This window comes from Brachyhypopomus gauderio, chromosome 2, assembly GCF_052324685.1.
Source record: "Brachyhypopomus gauderio isolate BG-103 chromosome 2, BGAUD_0.2, whole genome shotgun sequence".
Lineage (NCBI taxonomy): Eukaryota > Metazoa > Chordata > Actinopteri > Gymnotiformes > Hypopomidae > Brachyhypopomus > Brachyhypopomus gauderio.
The window spans coordinates 8,744,248-8,768,732 of record NC_135212.1 but is presented as its reverse complement, the minus strand read 5'-3'; the positions used below and the strand labels follow the sequence as shown (position 1 = coordinate 8,768,732).

General features: G+C 39.7%; 2 protein-coding genes and 1 pseudogene across 6 annotated transcripts in view; all 3 read left to right on the top strand.

Annotated features, from left to right (window-relative positions):
• Positions 1 to 3,508, top strand: part of tp53i11b (tumor protein p53 inducible protein 11b) — a 37,726-nt gene extending 34,218 nt beyond the window's left edge. For all 5 annotated transcript variants that reach the window (XM_076986010.1, XM_076986012.1, XM_076986013.1 and 2 more), the window contains one exon: positions 550 to 3,508. In XM_076986010.1, the coding sequence (XP_076842125.1) occupies positions 550 to 683 (134 nt within the window). In that variant the 3' untranslated portion in view covers positions 684 to 3,508. The remainder of the gene's footprint in view (positions 1 to 549) is intronic.
• A 4,742-nt stretch (positions 3,509 to 8,250) lies between these two features.
• Positions 8,251 to 24,069, top strand: cd82b (CD82 molecule b). Its single transcript, XM_076986008.1, has 9 exons — positions 8,251 to 8,409; positions 12,172 to 12,244; positions 14,482 to 14,554; positions 17,601 to 17,725; positions 18,482 to 18,556; positions 20,194 to 20,292; positions 20,872 to 21,045; positions 21,353 to 21,436; positions 21,625 to 24,069. Exons 2-9 carry the CDS (start codon positions 12,182 to 12,184, stop codon positions 21,700 to 21,702), a joined length of 771 nt encoding a protein of 256 aa, XP_076842123.1. The 5' UTR covers positions 8,251 to 8,409; positions 12,172 to 12,181; the 3' UTR covers positions 21,703 to 24,069.
• Positions 13,350 to 13,499, top strand: LOC143508977 (U2 spliceosomal RNA; annotated as a pseudogene).
• Positions 24,070 to 24,485: the final 416 nt, after the last annotated feature.

The following is a 24,485-nucleotide window of genomic DNA, read 5'->3' as shown; positions in this document are numbered from 1 at the left end:
TTTTGCTCAAGCTTGCTAGATTTTCTAATTAGCAATCCAGGTAAAATGAGTGGAATCAACACAATCCAGGAAGCCTGAGCAAAATCCTGGTGAGGACTTTTAATCGCGGCACCTGGAATTGACAGCACTATTAAAAATATGTACACATTTTTGTAGTACAAATGGTAACGATAACAGTAAAATAACCAAAGCATGTACAGAGGAGGGAGGAGAGGTATATTGGTAGGAGGGTCTTGAGGATGGAACTTCCAGGCAAGAGGAGGAGAGGTAGACCTAAGAGGAGGTTTATGGATGCAGTGGTAGAGGATATGAGAGTGGCTGGTGTGTCAGTGGAGGACACTCAGGACAGGTCCAGACGGAGGAGTTTGATCCGCTGTGGCGACCCCTAAATGGTAATTGCCGAAAGAAGAACAGTAAAATAACCAAAAGAGAATGACCGATGTGGTAAAATAAAATGCCTTAGTAATTCTCTATATTGATGTTCTTATGTTAAGTATTCAAGTCTTAAATATACTAATCAATGTTTAAAAGTCCTTATGTGCATTGCAGTTACCTGTGTCACCCTGGTGGAGCTGGGTCTGCTATCAAACGCCGCCATCCTCCTCCTCCTCAGCCGCATCCTCTTCCTCATCATCACTCTCTCCTACTACTACCACCTCGGCCGTCGGCCTAAGAAGATTTGAAGGTGCCATCCTTCAGGGGGAGTGGCCAACATGGTTGGAGAAGGCGCGTTCGAGTTTTAGTGGGAAGCGTTGACTAGCGACATGATTAACTTTATCAATGTGTTCTGGCGTGGAGCCTCACACTTGGCTACAGATCAGATCTGACCCATTTCTCACAACATTTCTTTCCTTGTCTGCTCTGGCCCCCTGGGCACAGTAGGTGTGGCACATCACTGATTCAAATCTGAATTCAGCCAGTGGGTTTCACCTTCATGCTGCTAGATGTATGCTTTTGTCACAGCTTAAATATCACATGGACGTGTGTCTTTAATATGCATCTTTTGTACATACTTGATTTAGGGAATATTTACAACGCTATAATTTTTAGGAAATTATTTTTTCCCTGTTCTGTGCAGCCACCATGTAGCGCTCCAGAATGAGAGTTATCGTACCTCGTAGCTGAGCCTGGCAGTTATTGTCCATAGGAATGGAATGAATGACTACATATATGTACACATTCACAGGCCACTTAGGTATTAGGTACACTTGTTCAAATGCTTGTTAATGCAAATCAGCCAGTCACGTAGAAGCAAATCAGTGCATTTAGGCACGTAGATGTGGTAAAGACGACCTGCTGAGGTTCAAACCGAGCATCAGAATGGGGAATAAAGGTGATTGAAGTTACACTGAGTGTGGCATGGCCACACGTCCAGACTGGTTTGCACTGATAGAAAGGCAACAGTAACTCTCATTACACCTGAGCATCTCTGATAAAAAAGCATCTCTGAATACACAAAATGTTGAACCTTAAAGCAGACGTGCTAGAGCAGCAGGAGACCACACCGGGCGTCACAGAAGAAGATTGGAAAAACATTGCTCGGTCAGATGAGTCTCGACTATTGTTGCAAAACTAGAATGGTAGGGTCATATTTTGGTATAAACCATGAAAGCATGGCTCCATCCTGCCGTGTATCAATGGTTCAGGCTTGTATCAATGGTTCAGATTTTCTTGGCACACTTTATACCAATTGAGCTTCATTTAAAAGAGCAGACAGGGTTGAGTTATATGTATACTGAATGACATCTAAGCTTTGCTCAGTGACTGTTGGTACTGGTGTTCACTTAAATCATCATGTACCCCTCCATCTAAAACCAGCAAACATTTAACCCCTTCCTGGACCTTTTCAAAAGACTCAGCCCTTATGTAATCTTGAGTAAAACAAAAAGATTATCAGAGAACAGTTATGCAAACAGATCTGTCTATATACTTAGTCCATAACGTAATCAGAAACACTCACACTGCAAGGAGGGGTAAACTTGTGGATTTCTCAAAATTGAAGGTATTAATATTTAGGTGCCCCAAAATGAAAGTACCTGTTAAAACGCTGAGTGAGTTTAATCAGTGTCGAAATGTCAGCATTGTATTAGGTTATGGAGTTTCAAATATTAACACTTGCATCTAATTTATAAGTTGCATCATGTTACAGCAACCAAAGTTCTACACAGTGCAAAATTCTTGCTGGACCATTTAGTAAGTACAGTAATTAGATTTGCAGTAGTGATGAGCCTTTGAATACTGATTTATTCAGGAGTGAATTTATAGCTTAATATGATGTTATAAAAATCCTGTGTTAGATGTATTTGTTTTTTTATTCATAATTAATTTAAAAAGCTTACAGTGAAGGTCATTCAGCACAACTTATATGTTCTTAGTCCACTTTTTACCTAAACCACTCACCCTGTCTTTGAAAGCAGGGCCTCTCAGAGAAAAACATTATAAATACATGTACCTTTTTGGTAATCTGAAGATGACTTAATTCTGACATTTCCCCATTAGAACACAAACGGACATCCAAGAATGTCTACGGTCTTCAACACGGAACAAAATATTTAGATGGGCTACAACATGGGCTACAATGAGTAAAAATGTATTCATTGATTGGAATAAAATGTTATTCTCATGATGTAAGACTTAATTATAAATTATTATCTACATTTTGTCACTAGTACCAGAGAACCCCTGAATCACAGTGGGAGAAGTGCATTAAAGTATTGTGTTAAAGTATTCAAGACTGGGTTGTCTAAAAGAGAACAGAGTAGGTTTGTGACGTTTGCATGAGAGAACCTTTGATTGTGAGTAATGTCTGTATGACACCCTGCAGATTTATGGCAACGTAGCACATCTGGTTCATGTTCTTTACCAATGTAGCAGTACTTCCCTTCATCCATCTGATATTGCCTTAAGTAGCGTTCATGTGACCATATGTCAATTGCCAATATTATGTATGGATCTCTGAATAGTGTTCAAGAGTTGTATTTTAGCCTTATATTATAGCTACATTTTTGCTTTCTGTTTATTTATTTCACAGTATTTGAACAGTGTTGTTGTTAACAAATGTAATTAAGGGATACTGAAAAGGCATAGTAAATCAAATAAGTTGTTTTTTTTCTTTTCAGTCAACAAGCGCAAATAATTAAAACTACAAAATGTAGAAACTAAACATATTTAACCAGTTACAGTCTCAGATATACACAAAAATGCATTCTATCAATAAGAGTAGTTCTCAGTGAGGTTGCCAACTAAAGCATTTTGATTGTGATTACACATGGCACATTTTAAAACTGGCCTGTCAGAATTTCTTCCCGCAGGAACAGTAGTACTCAGACAACAAGCTGAAATCACTTTTTTGGGTTTACTGCTATCTTTAAATGGTAACTTTAACATCTCTAAAGAATCACAAGGATGCTTCTTATTTTTAAAATGTGTATGTGATTTTGTTTTGTGCAAAGCATAGTCAATATGAATTTGCATTGTTCTCTTTTGGAATAAAGAAATGTTCAAAAGACATCTGCCATGCATTTTATATGACCTGTGTTTATAATTGTCATAATTTCTATAATTATCTATAATTCTATAACTAATTTATAATTTACACCCATTTTAAGTCATGCTCAGAGATATATGTAGTCTATGTGTGCTGTCTAATATATCGGCTAACACGCTATATTATTTTGACAATTAGTGCATAGGTATGTCTGGAGGTTACTGCGGTTGGCATGACTACATAGTGTGAGCAAATTTGGGCAGTTGCACGATTGCGTGGTGTATTAGTGCAATCGCTCGGAAAATACCAGCTGTATACACAACAGCGAGTGACCTGCAGAGGGGTGTTAACGAGAATCGGAATAATGAGAAATGTCGGATGGAGGTTGTAAGAGAGAGGGCGGAAGTGAAATAAATGTAAATCTTTAATCTGATTCAAGTTCAGAATCAGACTAAACTCAGTGTACTTGGGACTGGTTTCAAAAGGCTAAAAAAGGACACAGTAGGGTGTGAACATACCTCTGGCAAGCCTTGAGTGAAACCCCAGGTCCCACGTTTTATGCCAAGGACACTATTATTATTAACATTGACCAGTTTACTGTGATTGACACAGTGACAGGATTGAGGCAAGAACCGAAAATACACAAAAGCAGAAGTGGATAGAAGGGTCATTCCAGGATTTTGGTACATTTCCTGTCCCACCACTTAAATTTCAAATGTACATATCCAAAATATCTAAATGACTATTTTTTTTAAACATTGTACTTGTTATAAGACAAACTGTAAAATTTGGTGGAAAAATAAGCGCCTTAGATATTATTCAAAAGACCGAATACCTTTGAACCACCTCAAAAAATGGCCATTTTCTCTTGTCCCACACATTGGGTGACCAACTCCTTTGCCAAATTTTACAATTAAAATAAGCTCTAAATAAATTACTTCCTCTTGTATATTGTTGAAATGCATCTCCTTTACTTATGAAAACAACTTATTTGGTCTACATTGTATTGCATGTCACAGTTTTTACACTATTAAGTTGTGTCCCACAACATGCGCGCAACCCTGTTACCATAAGGAATTTTATCTGGCAGAGAAAGGGTTAAAAATATTTGTGTACTAGCACAAAGGAATTTGCATCACAAGGACATTTCCTGCCCACATGGCAAGAAAAATGGTAAGTGCTCTAACAATTTTCAAGGTTTTTTTCCAAATATGTTTGTCCAAGTTGTGTGTGTCACTCAGTGAATGCAACCCTGTTCCTCATATTGTAAGACTAATATTGAGTAGAGTCAAAATTTACTTTATATACTTATATAACCATATTTGTCCTTAATCTTGTATACATAGCTAAATTTTACAGTGAGCATCTGTTCCTGGGGTAGACCACAACTTAGCCTAAATTTGCAACCCTGTTAGTCGCAACCCTGTTACTGCATACCAATTTACTGCACACCAATCTTATAAAGAAAAAACTTCTTCCATATCTGAGATTGACGAATCAAACTTTTTGATAGTTTATAACCTGTAGATTATAACTAGAAAGGCAAAGTTCGTGGAACAAACTTTATGTTGGCTTGACAAAGCAGCTAAAAAGGCTGTTTTGAATGTTGATGACCTAATGTTAAAGGTTGTTTTAATGTTATTAATGTTAAAATGATGTTAAAGGTTGTTTAAATGTTGATAACCTGCTAAATAATGTTAAAGGTTGTTTAAATATTGATAACCTGTTAAATAATGTTAAAGATTGTTTAAATGTTGACATCCTGCTAAATGATGTTGAAGGTTGTTTAAATGTTGATAAACCTGTTAAATAATGTTAAAGGTTGTTTAAATGTTATCACTGCTGCCCATCTGCACCTCTGCTCCATTTGCCCCTCTGCTCCATCTGCCCCATCTGCCCCTTTGCCCCATCAGCCCCTCTGCTCCATCTGCCCCTCTGCTCCATTTGCCCCTGTGCTCCATCTGCCCCTTCACCCCTCTGCCCCTCTGCTCTATCTGCCCCTTCACCCCTCTGCCCCATCTGCTCCATTGACCTAATGTTAAAGGTTGTTGTTAAATGATGTTGAAGGCTGTTTAAATGTTGATAATCTGCTAAATGATATTAAAGGTTGTTTAAATGTTGATAACTTCTTAAAGGATGTTAAAGGTTGTTTTAATGTTATCACTGTTAAATGATGTTAAAGGTTGTTTAAATGTTGACATCCTGCTAAATGATGTTAAAGGTTGTTTAAATGTTGATAACCTGCTAAATAATGTTAAAGGTTGTTTAAATGTTGACATCCTGCAAAATGATGTTGAAGGCAGTTTAAATGTTGATAACCTGCTAAATGATGTTAAAGGTTGTTTAAATGTTGATAACCTGCTAAATGATGTTAAAGGTTGTTTTAATGTTGACATCTTGCTAAATGATGATGAAGGCTGTTTAAATGTTGATATCCTGCTAAATGATGTTGAAGGCTGTTTAAATGTTGATAACCTGCTAAATGATGTTAAAGGTTGTTTTAATGTTGATAACTTGTTAAAGGTTGTTTAAATGTTGATAAACCTGTTAAATAATGTTAAAGGTTGTTTAAATGTTATCACTGCTGCCCATCTGCCCCTCTGCTCCATTTGCCCCTCTGCTCCATCTGCCCCCCTGCCCCATCTGCTCCATCTGCCCCTTCACCCCTCTGCCCCATCTGCCCCTCTGCTCCATCTGCCCCCTCTACTCCATCTGCCCCTTCGCCCCTCTGCTCCATTTGCCCCTCTGCTCCATCTGCCCCTCTGCTCCATCTGCTCCATTGACCTAATGTTAAAGGTTGTTGTTAAATGATGTTGAAGGCTGTTTAAATGTTGATAATCTCCTAAATGATATTAAAGGTTGTTTAAATGTTGATAACTTGTTAAAGGATGTTAAAGGTTGTTTTAATGTTATCACTGTTAAATGATGTTGAAGGCTGTTTAAATGTTGATAACCTGCTAAATGATGTTAAAGGTTGTTTAAATGTTGACAAACTGCTAAATGATGTTGAAGGCAGTTTAAATGCTGAAAACCTGCTAAATGATGTTAAAGGTTGTTTAAATGTTGATAACCTGCTAAATAATGTTAAAGGTTGTTTTAATGTTATCAATGTTAAATGATGTTAAAGGTTGTTTAAATGTTGACATCCTGCTAAATGATGTTGAAGGCTGTGTGTGTCTGTGTGGAGTGGGTATGAGGAACATGTTTGTATGTGGACGTGCGTGTGTGGGGGGAGGGGGAGAGACATTCAAAATAACTGTCACTATCTCTGCTTGTCTGAGTGGACGAGCCTTGTTTAATGTGATTTGCACCCTCCGAACAAACGGTTGTAGTTCGGGACCTGTTTAACTTATCGCTTAACCGAAAATATCGTATGAGAGAGGACCCCTGGCTGATCATTTTGATCTAATTTGTGTGTTGTTTGACCCAATATTGTCTGATTTATGACAAGTTAAATACAGAGGCAAATTGTGAAAAATCCCTTAACTGGCACACTGTCTCTGCCACTCTAGAATGTGATTTGCACCCTCCGAACAAACGGTTGTAGTTCGGGACCTGTTTAACTTATTGCTTAACTGAAGATATTGTATGAGAGAGGACCCCTGGCGGATCATTTTGATGTAATTTGTGTGTTGTTTGACCCAATATTGTCTGATTTATGACAAGTTAAATATAGAGGCAAATTGTGAAAATCCAATTCTGATGTTGAGAAATTAACATGGGAGTTAATGGGGCAGTTTTTTGTGTCTAATGCCAAACAAATGCTCATAACTCTAAAAGTAATTGATCAAATGATTAGATATCTTGGTTTAACAGAAAGGACAAGTTTCTCTCCCATTTAAAATTTAAATGGAGCTTCTAGATGAAAGTGGAAGGAATTTACAGCTGTTTATCCAGGAGATTTTTGATGATTTTTCATGACAGCACACTCTAACTGGGGACATTTCTGAACATTCCGCCATTCATTCCCTATGGGGAAAAGTCCACTTTGAGGACTTGTCCTGCGGACACCGTATGTCCCACATGTCCCAAAAGCACAAGCACACTATTCCCGTATGAGATCTGCGATCCTGCCAAATTTCAAGGTTCTAGCTCAAAAATTGCGACCTGTGAAAAGTGTCGAAATTTGATGCGGAAGAATAATAATAAAAAGAAGAAATCGGATTACAGAATGTTGGCTTTGTCAAGCCAACATAAATATATGATTTAAAATGATCAAATTGAAGATCAAATTTTCAGAAGTTACCACCCCTGAAATGTACCAAAATCCTGGAATGACCCAGAAATAACGTTAGACTCAAAGTGCCCACTGACGAACTGAAAGCATTGGTGGGTTAAATTGGGTTACACTCTCACTCTGCATGAAGCTCTCCATGCACATTGGTCACACGCAGCAAACAAGTAAACAAGTAAATCCTCAAAACGCTGTCAGTCCAGGGGGCCAGTGCGTTGTCCTATAGTTTTAGTATGATGGCCACGACCTCCTGCCCGAGGGTCACTCCTTTTTGGGCACCTGGCAGTGAGCTTCTATAACTTATCTAAACTTTTCTTTTGTTCATGCCATCTTCCTTTCTCTCGCTTCTGCTCCGTTCTCATTCTCGTCTCATATTCTCCTGTGGATGGAAATACATTTTTAGCGCAATCTCAACAGCATTTTAATTGTGAGTGCGCTAAATTTTTCCATTTTCTGTAGACGTGACTAAAGCCGCAGTAAATCAGACAGCTAAGAAACAAACCACCAGCAGAACTTCCGCAACTCCACCATATGGTGATCTGCTTCACTCGGGTGGTGAAGGAGTTAATCTTCTGAAGACTCTCAGTGTTCATAGACAGAGTTACACATTCACTTTCTGAGCTTGCTGAGATCAGATAGTCCTGACAGTTGTGGAAACTGCTTTTTTGTTGTTCCTTACACTTAAAAGGTAACCCTTCACTTTTAAAGCTTGTCTGTCTTGGCTAACTAGGTAATTAAGATCTAGTTTTTCTTGCTAGCTGGCATGTAGAAATAAACACAAAACCCGATTTATGCGTAATTTTGAAGATTTGTCAAGAGTTGTGTATGGATAATTCGATGCTTCATGTCGTGTTTGTTCATTTATACTTCACTTGAATATAACTTCACAGGTATCTGAATATTTTAGAGTTGTTTCAACTCCAGCTGTAGATCGCGTATGTGGTGTGGCGTGAACCGATGTGTATATCCACAATATTTCTGTTCGTGAATATTACTTCCATCTTGTTCGTAAACTGTTGCCCAAGGCTGATTTGATTTCCCGGCGTCTTGGTTAGCTAGATTTGTATTTGCGGTTGTAAGTATATTTATAAACATGGATAACGAGCTGCGTAGTTCATCTTCCTACTTTTGGTTGCCACGATGTTATAACTTTCGGCCTTTAGTGGGAATGTAATGTTAACCTGGCACCAGACTTCTCTGTCACCGCGTTTGCCAAAAATATACTATATAAGTAACTATTTTCTCAGCGATTTAACTAGCTAGCTAACTGTAGTTCTAATATTAGTAAGTCTGAGTCTTTAATATCCTGTAATGAAGACAACAGCTTTGAAATAGTTCAGACCCTTTGTAGGGGACTTGACAATTTTATGCACTTCACGCAGATCTGTGATTTACGTTGGCTACATTTCGTTTAAAAATGATCTCCCGTTATGTGTAACTGGGTGGTCCTAGTTGAAAGAATAGCAGAACATTTTTACTTAGCTACACTACAGTCAGTTGAATACATTTGCTTTTAGATTACAGACTGAAAATGTCTTGTCCATTGGAAAAGCTGAGTTGCAGCCTTTTAAAATGCATGGCAATAAGAAAAAACAAAATGACACTCGTCCATTTAATAAAACCTTTAAAAAAAACAAAACTGGGGCCATGGCGCTGATTGCCAAATATGGTTCACATGCCAAATACCCGTTCAAGAATAATGATCCCCTTTACAAACCAGTAAACTAAATTAGGTTTGTTTATACAGCATCTTCTGCCGCCACGCTTTAGCTACTTTTCTGGGAAACTACCTGACCTTTCTCTTAGGTAATTTGACTAGCCCATAAAGCGTCGTGCCTAGTTTTTTGTTTGTTTTGTTTTATATTGTTTTTCAGTTTTGCTTTCAAAACGCCTATTCCTTTAACATTTTCGTTTTGCTGCTTTCCCTTAAAGGCCCAACTAAAGGGAAAGTCCTAGACTGTGAAAGTGTAGTGGGTTTTTCTGATGTTTGCAGTTGACACTTTGCTATTGCATCATCTTGTTTGTGACAAACTGGATACGGGAAACGTCTGTAATATGTAGAGTCCCTGTCATCCTATAGCTACCAGTCAGTTTTGTTGTGCGTGAGGACATATGTTTTTCCCTTTGGGCATCCATTACTTTTCCAATACATGACTCACTCACCAGAAATTCCCACAGGAAGTAATGAGCAGTTTGCTTTATTATGAGTAAACAAAGTCAGTGGGGTTGTTGGTAGGTGATTGTTTTTGATTGCAAACAGACTGGTGCTATTTGTGGACTTGCTGTGTTCTTGTTGAGGTGGTCAGATGAGATTGCAGATTCCCATATGCTATGACTGTGGTTTTGTGGGAAAACAGGATGTGACTTTACCTTTAAGGTATGGTACATTATAGCACAGTAGCCTAATGCTTTATAGTTCCCAGCATAAAGGTAGTTATTTGCTTGTTTTCCATATGAATAATATTGTGTCCTATATATAATGTTGAGAATTACTCACCCACATCAGTCAACTAACCAAAATTAGCATCAGTAATCATTTATAATCAGTATGGCAACTTGCCACCTAAGCCAGAAGTTTCCGTGCAGTGTGAGTGGAGGCTTGATCCTCTAGCAACTGAAAAAAAAATCTCATATTTTCTCAGATATATTAGAGGAACCACTTAGTGAAACATTTTTTCCCCCAATTTGAGAAAATGAAGGAAGAAGGTCTATAATTGTGGTGTTATAGTTGACCACTATTATGTCCTAGCCAGTACAGTCACAGATATGGACATACAAGGCAGTGAGGGCATAACCACAAGCACTCTTCTCCAGTTACCTCTAACAAGGCTTTACAAATCTCTGTCCAGTAATTATGGAGGGAAGGGCACATCCAGAACATGTGTACATGGTTTTGCAGGCACTTGCTGACACCTATCAAAGACTGGTGACACACCCTCCTTGAACTTGGACAGGGCTTTTAGTGTAGTAAACACAATGAACCAAGTTGGATAAGAACATGTTTTGCACAAATGGTGAAGAACTATTATACATTGTTATAGTTTATTCACATGATTGTACAACACAGCACATTGGATCAGTAGCTTAATAGAATTCATTGTCACCATATTGTGTGAACTGTAACTAATAGGCTGTTTGATTTTTTTTCATTGCTGCTGCTTTTATTAGTTATATTGAAGTTTCAATAAATAATTAAAATAAAAAAAATATCATAACAATAACTCAAGCAGTAGTTTTTAAAGAATTTTAAGAGAACTCTAGATTATGGTCATCCAAGTCTCCAGAAATTTTAGAGGCAGGGGTGTTATTTTGTTCTTCTGAAATCCCTGATTATAGCTTTAAAGAGTCATATTTAATGCTGTTGTGCTGAACTGGTTCGAGCTGGGCTTTCACTTGATTTTTAGCTTGAATTGTCTGAATTTTATGTAGTGCTTACTTTGATTAAGTAACTTCAGTAAATGTTGTTTTATTTATCTTTGGTACATTTGTATTTTCTGTAGAATCAACAGACCACCATTATTTTGGCTCTACTGGGCTTGTGGGTACATTATAATAGTCATATTGTTGTGGAAAGAAAAGAAACAATTACACAACAAGTTGCATAATTGAGGATCACATTTGACCTAAAATACTGGTTAGACTTATGGTCAGTTATAGTCACAGTGTGCATGAAAATACAAAACCTAAACTTTCCATTTTCACCAGAAAATCCTCCAATATGACCTACTAGTGTTTTCTTAGATAAGAGTCCCAGTAAGTCTTATTCACGCTATTTCTTTCTCTTTTCTTTTTCTGCACCTCAAGCAATTCAGTGAAAAGCAGAAGTTGGAATATAGGAAACTTGTTTGTGTTGCAGCTTTCCCCCCTCATCAGAGTTTATAGGATAAATCAGGTCATTTGATTTGACATTTTCTTTGCAATGTCTATGGTATATTGTGAGCCTCTGTAACCAAAATATACAGTATGTACAGTATCAATATACAGTAGCAATATACTGTCCTGTGTTTACAGTTCATTTAAGAGGGGGAGTCACATACTCTGCATGAAGGAAAGTGTAAATAAGGGTGGTAGTCAACAGAAGGACGAGTGAGTGTGTGAACTGATGGGGAGAGGGGACAGGCAGAGAGGACTGGCCACGTGCTCCATCAGTGATTCTTTTATGTTTACAGTAGGTAATAACATCTTATAACCTGGCATTCCTGTTATAAGGGCCTTTTGTTAAGGCAACAAATTCAAAGGAATTTTCACTGCGTGGTGAGTCAGCAGCACCGAGTGCTTCTTTCAAGCTGATAACCTTTCACTTTTAAGTTCATTTAGAGTCAGTTATTGTGTAGCCAAGTTCCCCAATACCATCAGCCTAACTCATCCACGGTGCTGTAAGGGTATTGCTGTTGCTTTTCCGCCATTGCTTCCTCTGGGCGCTAATTGCTATTCCTTCTCTCCCACACAGAGCTGCAACTATGGGGAAAGGATGCATTACAGCTACCAAGTACTTCCTGTTCTTGTTCAACCTCCTCTTTTTTGTAAGTGTACACCATCTCCCACCTCTCTGACAAGCCTCGGCTATCATAGCCTCGGCTAGCTTAGCCTCCATTAGTTTTGTCTCAGTTAGCCCAGCCTGTTCTGTCAGGCTTGTACATCTCCCAGTGCTACTAAAGAAGGCATGTCTGAAGTGATACAACAAGAATGACAAGTTTTCACAGTATGGAAATATAATATTTTGTGATTATATTGCTACACATTGCAAGTTTTCTCTATATTACGTAACAAACCCATTTGATGTGGGTTGTGAATGCTTTGATTTATTACTACACCCAGAGAGCAACCTTGCAGTGTCTGGGACTGGTCAGCAAAGCAAGAAATATCTGATAGAATAAAATACTACAGAAGTCGGTATTGCGATATTCTTTTACAGCCATGTGTATAAACCAACTTCTGTGGCAATTTGGAAGTCAGTATTGCAATATTGTTGAACAGACATGTGTACAAATCAACTTCTGTATAAATTTGGAAAGCTAATTTAGGAGTTCTTAATTAATAATTAATTAATTATTATAAGTATAAATAATTATAGAATCGAAGAAAGACAACTATCATGGTAAAGCATATTTCATTACAACAATGACGTGCATTGTTCATAATTAAAAGTAAATACAATATTAAAGCAATATGTTAATTTACAGTTAACAAACATCCTGATTTAAAAAGAAAAAGAAAATGATTTCACTTACCTTTGATGGGCACTATCCAACTAGTTTACATCTTCTCATCAGTAACATGAATTTACTTTGAAAAGTGCTGAAGCCAAGAATGTGAACCAGGTGTCAGTTGAGCTGACTCATGCTCCCTTTAAGAATTCAAGTTATCAGCCACGCACATCCATCTAAAAGAAATCAGCATTGGTACTGAAACAAAGAAGTTCACAAAAGTTTTAATGGCCACAGTTGTCAAGCTTATCGATTATCGAGTACATTTGTTTTCAATGATAGTGTTTATCTTGACTATCTATAGTGTTTTTTTTACCACTGCCATGGCAGTAAGCTGCCAGTATGTCCAACTTCAAGCTCCCTGAGAATGAGCCAGAGGTGGCAGTGGTGAGGAGAACTTCTCCTCGCTTCTCCTCACGAGGTCGCTTCTCGGCCTTTTGGCTAAGATCAAGTGTAGTATCTGTTCCTATCAGTTACCTGATATGTACTCCATATTAAATTGACTCTTAGAGCAGGGAGGCGAAACGGGCTGGCCCCGCTTGCCCTATACACGTTTGGGCATTCATGGTCTGGCGGTTAGGGAACTGGTCTTGTTTTATTAACTGAAAAGCATATTATTATTGTTTGTATGAAGCAAAGACAGCTTGTGGAGGAACACTTTACTGGTTTAAGTTTAGGTGATGCCTCCATTCCACCACAGTACACCATCCTTTTGTATCTTCAAAGTAGATGGAGGCAGCAGGAACGAGTGTAACACTTGGCCAACAAAAACATCCACCAAGTGCAACGCTTGTTGCAAGATGGTGATTTCATGAAGGCAGAGTTTTGTGGAGCGCTGGCGGTAGCACACCAATCTATGGAGGCAGAGGCCTGATTCTCAATGCAGGGAAAGCCCTGTGCTTAACTTCTCTCCCAGACACTTGATGGACAGAGTTCAAGAAAAGTAGAGATTTGGCCTGCTTAGAATTAATTAGTCGTGTATGAGAAGCATGTCACCCAAAGGCTAATGAAGAGGTACCCAGAAGCAAAAGAAGAGTATAACCCAGAAACTGATGAAGACTGTGTGCGTGCATGATACGTTTTCTTGCTACGGCAGAGCCCTTTAATTACCCAGCAGGCCAGCGACTTGCTGCCTCCCTTACCACAAAGGCAGCCCCCATGGGCTGAACCTACAGATGCCAAGCGCTGTAGTCAGACTGCAGCTTCAAGATGAGAAGAAATTAAGCTTCTGTGTCACATTATTTAAAAGCAAAGGGAAGGCAAACGCATTTCGGGCCCAAGGGACAAGGTCTGTGTCGAGAGTGGGATGGTTTAGGCACTGAAGTGTTTTGTCTGTGTCTCTGTGGTCCCCCTCTCCTTCTCCCCTGCACCCCTTTGGCTCTTTCCCCCCTTCACTCCACTGTTTTTGCTTCATCCTTTCTTCCCTCCTTCCTCATTCATGACTACTGACATGGGACATGGGCGTGTAAGCAGCAGTTTGTTGCTTGTATTAATGTCTCTCTCTCTCTCTCTCTCTCTCTCTCTCTCTCTCTCTCTCTCTCTCTCTCTTTTAGATTTTTGGAGCTCTGATCTTGGGCTTTGGACTGTGGGTTCTGCTGGATAACCAGAGTTTTATTGCAGTCCTGCGTAAGTGCAAAGCATTTTACTGTGGTAAAAGCATTTTACCGAGATACTGTGATCTTTCTCTCGTTTGATACTACATGTCATAATGGCTTAAACCTCTATGTCGGGGGTATATTTTCTGTCATGATTAACATCTAAATGAGCAGGGGAAAGTTAAACCTCTTGGATCCACAGACTGATACAATTAGTATTTCAGCCTGCTTGCCCTTTTCCTTTTAGAAATCTACTGAGGTCTTTGTAGAGGTGTGGCACTCATTTGTCATTTGTCCTCTTTCCTATAAAAGCCATTCCAGGGTTCAGAGCTGTTATTAGCTGGGTATATATTTTCATGGGAAGTGCCTCTATCTTGTTTCTGTCTCTGTTTCTCTGCTCTCTGCGGCAGATCTAGTCTCCTCTTCAGCCCAGATGTGTAGATAAGAGCATTTTTGTGGTTAGTATGGCACATTTCACTTGCGTTTTTGCTGTTTGGCTGTTCCTTTCTAGTTATCAAATGTTCATTATAAATCTGGGCTACAGTAAAGGACAGCATGTGGAAACTGGCATGGCATGGTTTCTTTTTTATTATTGATGCATTTTCAATGTGTCAAGCACAAATAGAACATTGCCCACAGCAGTAGCAAAAAAGCTTTTGAGTGATTGAGCCTTTTAAGGTTTTTCCAACCAGGTCTTGGGGGACTTGCAAAATTCCACGCAACCTTTTTCTTTTTTGTTTAATTCTTGCTGAAAAAATCCTATTGTAGGATAATGTAAGTCATTTCTGGAAGTGATTCAAATCAGTGATCCCCATTAACAGATGTTCTCTGAGGAAAACCCATCCATTGACTGCTTGAGATTTAGACAAGTCTATACATAATATAAACTGTTTAACAAGGCACTGTGGTTTGGCAGGAGCTGACCACTTTTAAAGCTGTTGGAGAACCCAGATGTATGAGAGTCTTCTACCTTCTCCTGTGTTCTCATGGACTATAACATAAAAATGTTTCATCTTTCACTGTTGACTGTGTTTAGTCTCTTTTCATTTAGCTTTGGTTAAACACTATATGACCATGAGCTATACAATGTTGCATTTTACTGATGATGCTGATAAATTCGATGAGTACATGTACTCTTTATGACAACGACGCATGTAGAAGGACTGGGGAAAAAAAAGCAAAATACATCCCCAAATTGTGTACAGTAGAGGTTGGATGCTCTATAAATAAAGTCCCGGCTGAAAGCAGTGGTAGAGAACGCCACATGGAGGCTAGGAACACACAGAGATCCTGTTATTGGCTGAGCTTAATGGAGGCTCGGAGCAAAGACCGCTTGAGTCAATAAATACACATGCAAGGCAGTGTAAGCGGCATGTAGAATGGTTTGACGCCATGAATAAAGCAGAGAATTGGATCTGCGTGATCATGGGGTTGGGGTCATCGCAAGGCTGCCCTGAACTGAGGATATCCTCATGGTGCTGACGTTGAGCTAGCTCCACATCCGCTACCTTCTCCAGCTGAACAGCTGGATTAAAAAACAAAACAAAAGGGTTGTAAAACTGTTGTGATAAAAGGAGCTCCATTTAGCGTTTGAGTTTCTCAAGAAATAAGCATTGTTCATTCTTGGGAGAGAAAAAACATGAGTCATTGGGTCATTGGTCATTCCCAGAATCAGTCCAAAGTGGATTCTAAAAATAATGTTTTATAGCATAATCTGCAAAATAAAGATACATTGCACCATCATTTAGCTATGAGTTGATACAAAAACATTTCAATATCCTACAGTATAATTTTAAATTCAAACTGAATGATTATAATCTTCGGTCCAGGACTCATGAGATGTACCTAGCCGTTGATAAAACTAAGGGTTAATATTCTGTGATGGGACGTTCAGCCTAACAAGTCCCTGTTTTCAGATATGTTAAATGTCACCCAGTATAAGTTTCAGTTGGGCCAAAGATGACACGTAACACACAACGTAACACGTAATGATGCGGGGTCATGGCTCTTCTTTTACATTCTTTTCCACATGTATATTTCTTTCTGTGCTTTATTCTTAAGCCAAGTATTTTACGAAAACAAAAACATTTATCAGACTTAAACCTAATTGATGGCGTTCCTTTGAGTTTTCCTACTCGGGCCGTCAGCATAGTTTCAAAATGTAACTGTACCACAGGTAGCACAGCAGGTCTACCGCACATGCAGCTGTGTTTTGTCAGCTTGTCCAACAAGCATGTGTAAGAACTGAAGCTACATGCAGGTTTAAGGATGTTGGGGCGTGGTTCTGCACACTGGGTGTGTCTGTATATTGGTCTGCTGAAATAGAACTGTCAGTTTGTGGTCTAGTAGAGCCACACTTGTTGCTGATGTTTGGTCCTGTGCAAACATCAAATGTTCTCCTCGCATCTTGTGAGCTCTGCTAATATTAGAACGGTAGAACTAGGAGAAGCAGGGAGCTTGTTTCTCCTTTAAATTATACCCCCCCCCCCCCCCCCCCCAATCACACACACCCAGCCAACACAGACCCTACTCTCTTCAGCACCAGTCTTCGTCTCTAATTACTGAAAAGCCTCTGATTTGTATTTAGCTATACATAGCATTGGTGGGATGTCCTTTCTAAGTAAAATGTTGAACCAGAGACAGAAGCATTTTGGAAGAGGCTGTATGGAGTTCTGGTGTATAGGTAATCTTGCTGCTTCTTAAGCAGATAGGAATATAAACTGCCTTAAAATGTGCTGCTGCTGTCTTATGATGAATTGGTGGTTTTGCTGACCGTGAATACATGGGATATACTGGATGTTATGTAAACAACACAAGAACCCACCACACCTGCACATTGTATTTTTTTGTCTTCCCGAGGCCCTTTTTCTATAACATTTTATATTTTTATGTAGTGTCTAAACTAGACTTGTATAGACCTGTGCTATTTAGAAAGGGAAAAAATACACAATTACAAGTACAAGAGCATTTTGAATGTAAAGGTTAACAATCTCTTTTCAGAGCCGGAATATCTATATATTACATGAAGCTTCTGCGCCAAGCTCTTAATGTTGTCTTTCTGTCACGTGTTTACACAGAGGAGTCCTCCACAACGCTGAAGGTCGGCTCCTACATCCTGATTGGCGTGGGATCTCTCTCCATGCTCATGGGGTTCCTGGGCTGCATCGGGGCCATCTATGAGATCCGATGCCTACTGGGACTGGTGAGGTTACAGAATGGCTGCAGAGACCAGCAGCATTAACTCCATAAATCAGTTAGAAGGCCATTTTCCTTACTAATTTCACGCTCGTTTTAGCCACTGATGGCCAAGGAAAAAACAACTTTTTATCCATTTTGTTTCAAAAAGCTTTCTTAAAAAAAAATCACAATGATTCAGCTTGGCAATTCCACTGGACGGCACTTATGCTCGTCTTTAGAACAAGAACGCTAGCGTGCAAAATGAAGCACTTTCCTAGCCCATCCAAGCACAGCGATGGGGCGGAAGCTTGCCAAGGGAAGCTCCCCAAAGCCCCATTTCTATTACCATGATAAAGACGTTGTGTGAAGTAGGTTTCTGAGGATAATGCTAGTGGATTTGCTGAGCTGGGATGACTGGGATAAGCTGGTGAGGTTTAAGGAGGGCGAGAGCTTCGGCGGGTGAACCCATATACCCTCCAGAGGGTTAAAATGAGCTTTGGAGTTGATGAGTGCCTTTGAACTATTTGACCTAGTTACCGGGTAGAGTTGGGTTTATCCAGCTGTCTCTGTCTTTTTGTGCTGTATGTGGCATTCTGTACAGCCGTTCCGCCCCGTCATACAGGAGCACACCTATATAAACAATTTCTTCTAGCAATGAGTTACAATCAAATGAATATAAAGAATGTACATGTAATTCAGTCACATCTGCTCACAAGTGTCAGTAGTGAGTGTGCACGAGTTCTAAAGTCATGTTTTCTGTCTTCTTTTCTCCACCTGTCAGTACTTCACGTGTCTCCTGCTGATCCTCATTGCCCAGGTTACGGCAGCTGTTCTTATTTACTTCCAGCGAGACTTGGTAAGTGCTTGGGGTGTAATGAAATTAGGAGGACTGTTCTGCTGGAATGCTCCTCCGAGAGCCAAGAGTAATATCTGACGGTGGTTATGAGTGGTGTAATCTAAGCCATTTTCATGTGAATGATATGTGGTTTACTGACTACACGGTGACCTTTGTACTGAACAGGTTCTTAGGCCTTGCTTTAAGGTCGGGTGTGTTTAGTCAGTTTTTACTTTGTTCAGTCAGGAGATGCTCCTGTCTTTCACAGACGACAGCCCAGCACGGTCCCGATCTGTCCTACTGCAGAATGGCATAAAGATCTACTGTTTGTTCTTGCATATCCTGTGTACTGAGGTTTAATGAGCCCTGCTGCCCCGCCCTGTCATACCCATAATCACGCGAGCACACGGGCGTACAGCTCAACTGTCAGTTTCCATTACTTGATCGAACGTGTTTCTCTAGAACGGATCACGGGGACTTCATCCTGTGAAGGGAAAAACCTGTGAAAGCAGGAGACCTTGGTGTCCCTTCCAGAGTGAGGTCACCTCCATCCATAATCTCCATATACCAGTCCCACACAGGAGTGACTGAGCGTGCCTCATAGAGTTCTCCGCACATGCCAGGACAGTGAGATTACAGTCCTTATCATATCTTCAACATGCGCTCAAGCACTGTGGGTTAGTGGTGGTGATAAAATGCATGAGCATTTTTTCTGTCATTTCCGGCAACTTGTGATATTGTCTATAAAGTTGGCAGAGAGACGTAATTTGTGGTTTTAATCTTTTTTTATTCCCCTTCCCTTCCCTTTGTGACCTTTGCTGTTGTCTTTTATGTTTACCTTTTGAATAAAATTGTAATAAACACGGTGAGGTAATTTGAGGAAAAAAAATAAATGCCCAAAAGCAATTCAGGCATGTGGCATAAACAGCTTGGAGAGGAATGAAACCTTTCAGGTAGGTGGAATTTGACAGTTAGTGAAGGAAAACTATTGTGAGAGCACAGCATGTCAGTATTTCTACTCCCACGTTTAGCTTCTACACCATTTAACCAAAGCCTTTACAAAGATGAAGCATTAAGGCCTGTTGTGATTGGCTTTATCTGTGTTAGCGGTAGCTACCTAGCGTGCCTGCTCCTCCGACGGTACAGTAACGACACAGGGCTGTGGGAGCCGGGCCTTTGTCTGGGCACGCTCTGTGTTCTTAAAGGTTCAGCTTCACTACAGGGCAGGGTGCAGCACTCTTCTACAGCAGGGCGAGGTTCCCCTGTCTCCCCGTATGGACTCCTGGCAGTCCCCTTCCTGTTTGGCCCTGCCTCGTCCCTCCCATGTAAACATGCAGTGTTGGGTTATTGAGACCTCCTTAATTCAACCAATAATTTCAGCACTGTCTGCTGTTAGAAAGGTTTCCTCTGCGTGATTAGGTGCTTCTGTTGAAGCGTAAAGGTGTTGAATAGTCATGGGTTTTTTTTCCCATGTTGAACACACTAGCCTAAAGTAACATTGCATAATGAGATCACACGAATGTGTCTTTTGAATACCCATCTGAAAACATGATTGTACCAGTTGTGTGACAGTTGGAGTCAATCCGTCCTCCATATTACTTCCATGGCAGGTTTGGAAACATTTGCTTATGTATCTTTCTTTATCTCATTTCTCTCAGCTGAAGCACGAGATGTCCAGCATTGTGAACAAGATAATAGTGAATTACAATGGCCAGAACAGGACTGCTGATCGTGCATGGGATTACATACAGAGAACGGTAAGCCATTCCAGGCCTGAGATGGCTTCACATTGCATCTTCCCCCTTTACTTTTCATTCAATATCTTTAATGATAAATAACCCTCATACAAGGTGACCATTAGCACTGCCACCATATCCTACTCGTATCCAAATATGTGGGATTGGTTTACTATACGTTATTATCCACCAATACAATGGAACCTGTGCTCACTAACCACTTTAGGAGGAACAAGATAGTACCCCCCGTTTCCTCTCAAAATACCTTTAATTGTTGGATTAACTGTTGGATCCTTAAGGTGCTGCAAACATGACTGATTTTTAGTCCACATTGACACATTAAATAATGTAATTTCTGCAGATTTGTCAGATGCACGATCATCCAAATGTGCAGTTGTACGTCCTACCAAAGATGTTTTATGGGCTTCAGATGTGGTGACTGGGGAGGCCAGTTCTCTCACTGCCATGGTCATGGAGCCAGTTGGAGAGCACCTGTGCTTTTCGTTTAAGGTTTATTCCATGTGTAATTTTTGAGTTCTTATTCTGTTTTTTCTCTCTCTCTCTTTCTCTCTCTCTCTCTCTCTCTCATCCTCTCCTCAGATACAATGCTGTGGTTGGACTGAACCATCTAACTGGATGGAGAATGTGATGATTAAGAACAGCTCAGTGACCTTGTATCCCTGCTCCTGTAGGAACGCAACCATCGCTGGTACGGAAATGCAGGAAACGGACCTGTGCCAGAGTCTGGTTCCTGACTGGCCTGTCTACAACAAGGTATGCATTTTCACAGCTCACTCCAATATTGGACACCCACCACACGCTGTGTGTCTCACCATTAAATAAGTGCTCGATCTTATCATTGATGTCTACACCCTGTCTTTTCTCAGCCTGTTTGTCTAAGCTGATTCTTTACAGTTTACCTCTGAACTTTCTCAAGAGCTTCCTCCTGACATTTCTCTTTCTTGTTACTCGTTTCATTGCCCTTAAACCGTTGGCCTTTCTGGGGAATCATCTCCACTGTCCTTTCAGGGTCACCTCTGTTTTTCTTAGCTGTCTTACTCTGTCTCTTCATTTTGTCCAGGGTTGTATTTCCAGTGTGGAGGACTGGTTCCTGCGTAACTCTGGCGTTATTCTGGGGCTCTGTGTCGGAGTGGCAGTGATCGAGGTAGAGACTCCAGACTTGACCTTCTCAACCTTAACTAGACCTTCAGCTTGTGTAGTGTGACATCCAGCTCGACTACAACTCATCAGATATTCACATACCACGTTATAAGAAGCATAGCCTTTTGTTGAAGTGTATGTGTGCATGCATGCGCATGTGTGAATACTTCTAATCACAGCTCTTTTTTACAGCTCCTAGGAATGATTCTTTCGATGTGCCTGTGCAAGAATGTACACCAGGAAGACTACACCAAAGTCCCAAGATACTGAGAAAACACACACACACACACACACACACACACAAATACACTTACCACAGCAGTGGAGCAAGTTATTGACACTTAAATCATTCTTTGTATTATGGCCCTCCTGTTTTTTAATTGGTTGGTATTATACCCTGTGTGGGGTGTCCCGTTTGTTGTTTGTAGAACCTTGTGTTAAACTAAAGAAAAGAAAAAAAAAAAACATTGTATTTTATTAGTGTCTTTTAGTGTTATGTAATGGTGTCTTCTTCGTGTGCTGTATTTCATACCTTTTTGTAGTCTTTTTATCCTCTCATTTTGTATTTTATTCTTGTGGGGTTTTGTGTTTTTTTTTTTTCTGCTAAGAACTTGGAAGCCTCCTTAACCACAAATGTTTGTTGAAGGTATGTTAAGGCAGTATCACAATGTGTCTGTGAGAAAATCCTGGAGTTCACTGTTGCAGGGTGGTCTGGAAATTAGACACTGCATGTATAGTAGCACTTAATGAGACGTAATGAGGGTGCTTCTGTTTTGTGTATGCAACCTCCCTGACAGGTATGTAGAGGGAGGGACCTGAGATGTCAGGGTGTGGTCACGGAGCTCCCTGATCAGGGGACACTGACTACACCTGTTATGGGATTGATGGGTAAACATGAGTGTTAACAAAGTATGCACTCTCAGTACTCAGTCTGCCTGCATTTGCTTTGTCACTGAATGCATTCAGGTACCACACTAAATGATCCAGCAGCATATTTACCAGTGTCCTTTGGCCTCATGCTGGCCTTTATCTTTAAAACTCCATTTGTTTGGTTCAGTAAAATTTGACTGTAGGTCTAATACAGTGTAATTCAGTACTGATTACAGTTCCAGTTCCTTAGACATACTGGTATTGGAATGGAACTTTGTCCAGACATTGTTATGGCCTTGAATAACTTTTTTATTGTGTGGAGAGAAAAAAAAGATATAATGATTAACATTCGTTGTCCTTACCCTGTATAAAAGTCATCGTGATGGGTCGTTTGAGCTTGACAAATCAGATCTAGAACTATGGCTTTGGTTCTTTTTCTGGATAACAACACCACTCAAATAGTGAACTATGAAAACTTACTTGAGGCTTGTGCAAAGAGAACTGCACAACAGTGTTTAAGATGGGATGTGTCTGCTGTCTTAAAATGTCACGACCATAGGTCACCACTTTCATTTTCATGTTATGCAATTTCTTCTTGTCTGCCAGACTTCTTAATTTGGAAACCTTTAAACATATTTTAAAAATCCCTGCTTGCTCTGTGGGGAAACACCCAAACAGCCTCTGTAAAAGAACCACAACCTTCCCATTTCTTTTCTTTTTTTTCCAGACTTTGATTTCACCTAAAGGGAAGATGTATAGATTGTTATTTATCAACTCTATGGTGTGATGGATTAATGATGATCAGGGTTCAGTGCCTTTAATCTCAGTAGACAGTATTTCAGCCTGTAGTATTTGCATGATCTTTTTTATGAACATCTGTATTTATGCTTTTTAAAGGGGGATGGGGGAAGTTGTCCTCTAGTTCAGCTTTCTCTTTACTCTTCTTTTTCCATCACCCCCAGATGCCTCCTCGACTCTATGTGCACAGAGCCCACATGTGTTTCCAGACACTTTTTCCTTTCTTGTGCAGTAATTTTTTTTTAGTTGTTAAACTGCTTTTGTATGTCTGGTTTTTAAAACTATGCTTTATGGAGAAGTTGTGTTTCCCAGCCGTTGTCTTTTTGAAGAGTGGCGTGCTGTGGCCTTCCTCTGTCGGCAGGAATAGGGGGTGATGGGTGGCTGGCAAAAAACTGTGCAAAAGGCAAAACCTGCTCCTGCCTGTGTTGCCATTTTCTAAAACATTATCCATGTAGACATGCTCACTTGCGCTGAGGAATCATTCATCACTACAAAAGTATGCTGGAAAGTTGGACAGAAACTCTGAACATATTTTGGAGTTTTGGCGCTTGTCCAGTACTATCTGTTACAGCTGGGGTTTTTTCCTTTTCTTACATTTGACACACAAATCATTAGGCATCTATGTTCTGACTCCAACTCTGTAAGTCCTGTTTGGTATCGTCTATTCATGTTTTTGCAGTTCTTATCTAAAAGATTGTTCATATCTAAAACATTTAATGATTTATTTTCACTGTGAGTTTGTACAAATGTTTGGTTGGAATTACAGAATGTTTTATATATAAAAATCCCTGCTTCCAAAAGTGCTAGAATTTCATATCTGACAGTTAACAAAACTGTTGTACGGTTTGACAGGTGTTTTTATTTTTTCCTTTTTTATGGGAATTATACTGTTTACAACCCCATTTTTACGTCTGCTTTAAGTGTATTGAGGATTTCTATGCAGTAGCAATTAAATCTAATTTGACAGTTTATGAGAAGAAAGGTTTTTTTTTTATTCAAATGTCATTTAACTTTAGCAATCATTGGAGTGTTTACAGGTACTAGTTTAAGGAACCTGGAAAGTGTTGTAGCAGTCCTCTCTGTGGTCAGTAGAGGGCAGTACATAACCTAGGAGAAATATTCTTATTTATGAAAAGGGAGGGGGGGGGTGGGGTCTTTGTATTGTATAGTATTTTTTTTACGTTTTCAGAAGAATAAATTGCAAGGCAAGCGGAAAGTGAGTAAGATACAAATGACATTATCTCTTGGATTAATTATATCTTTTAACAAGATGCTGTAGATGTCTGTAATGTTCTAATCTTTAGTAACAAACTTTCCCTTTCTCCTTTACCTGCAGCCTAAGGTGAAATATTGCCACAGGGCCTTTTCCAAGTGCAGGTGTAGTT

Coding starts and splice junctions, on each gene's coding strand:
- cd82b (XM_076986008.1), top strand. CDS start 12,182: ATGGGGAAAGGATGCATTACAGCTACCAAGTACTTCCTGTTCTTGTTC. Junction 21,046..21,352: donor ACTGGCCTGTCTACAACAAG/GTATGCATTTTC, acceptor CATTTTGTCCAG/GGTTGTATTTCCAGTGTGGA. Junction 21,437..21,624: donor TCGGAGTGGCAGTGATCGAG/GTAGAGACTCCA, acceptor TCTTTTTTACAG/CTCCTAGGAATGATTCTTTC.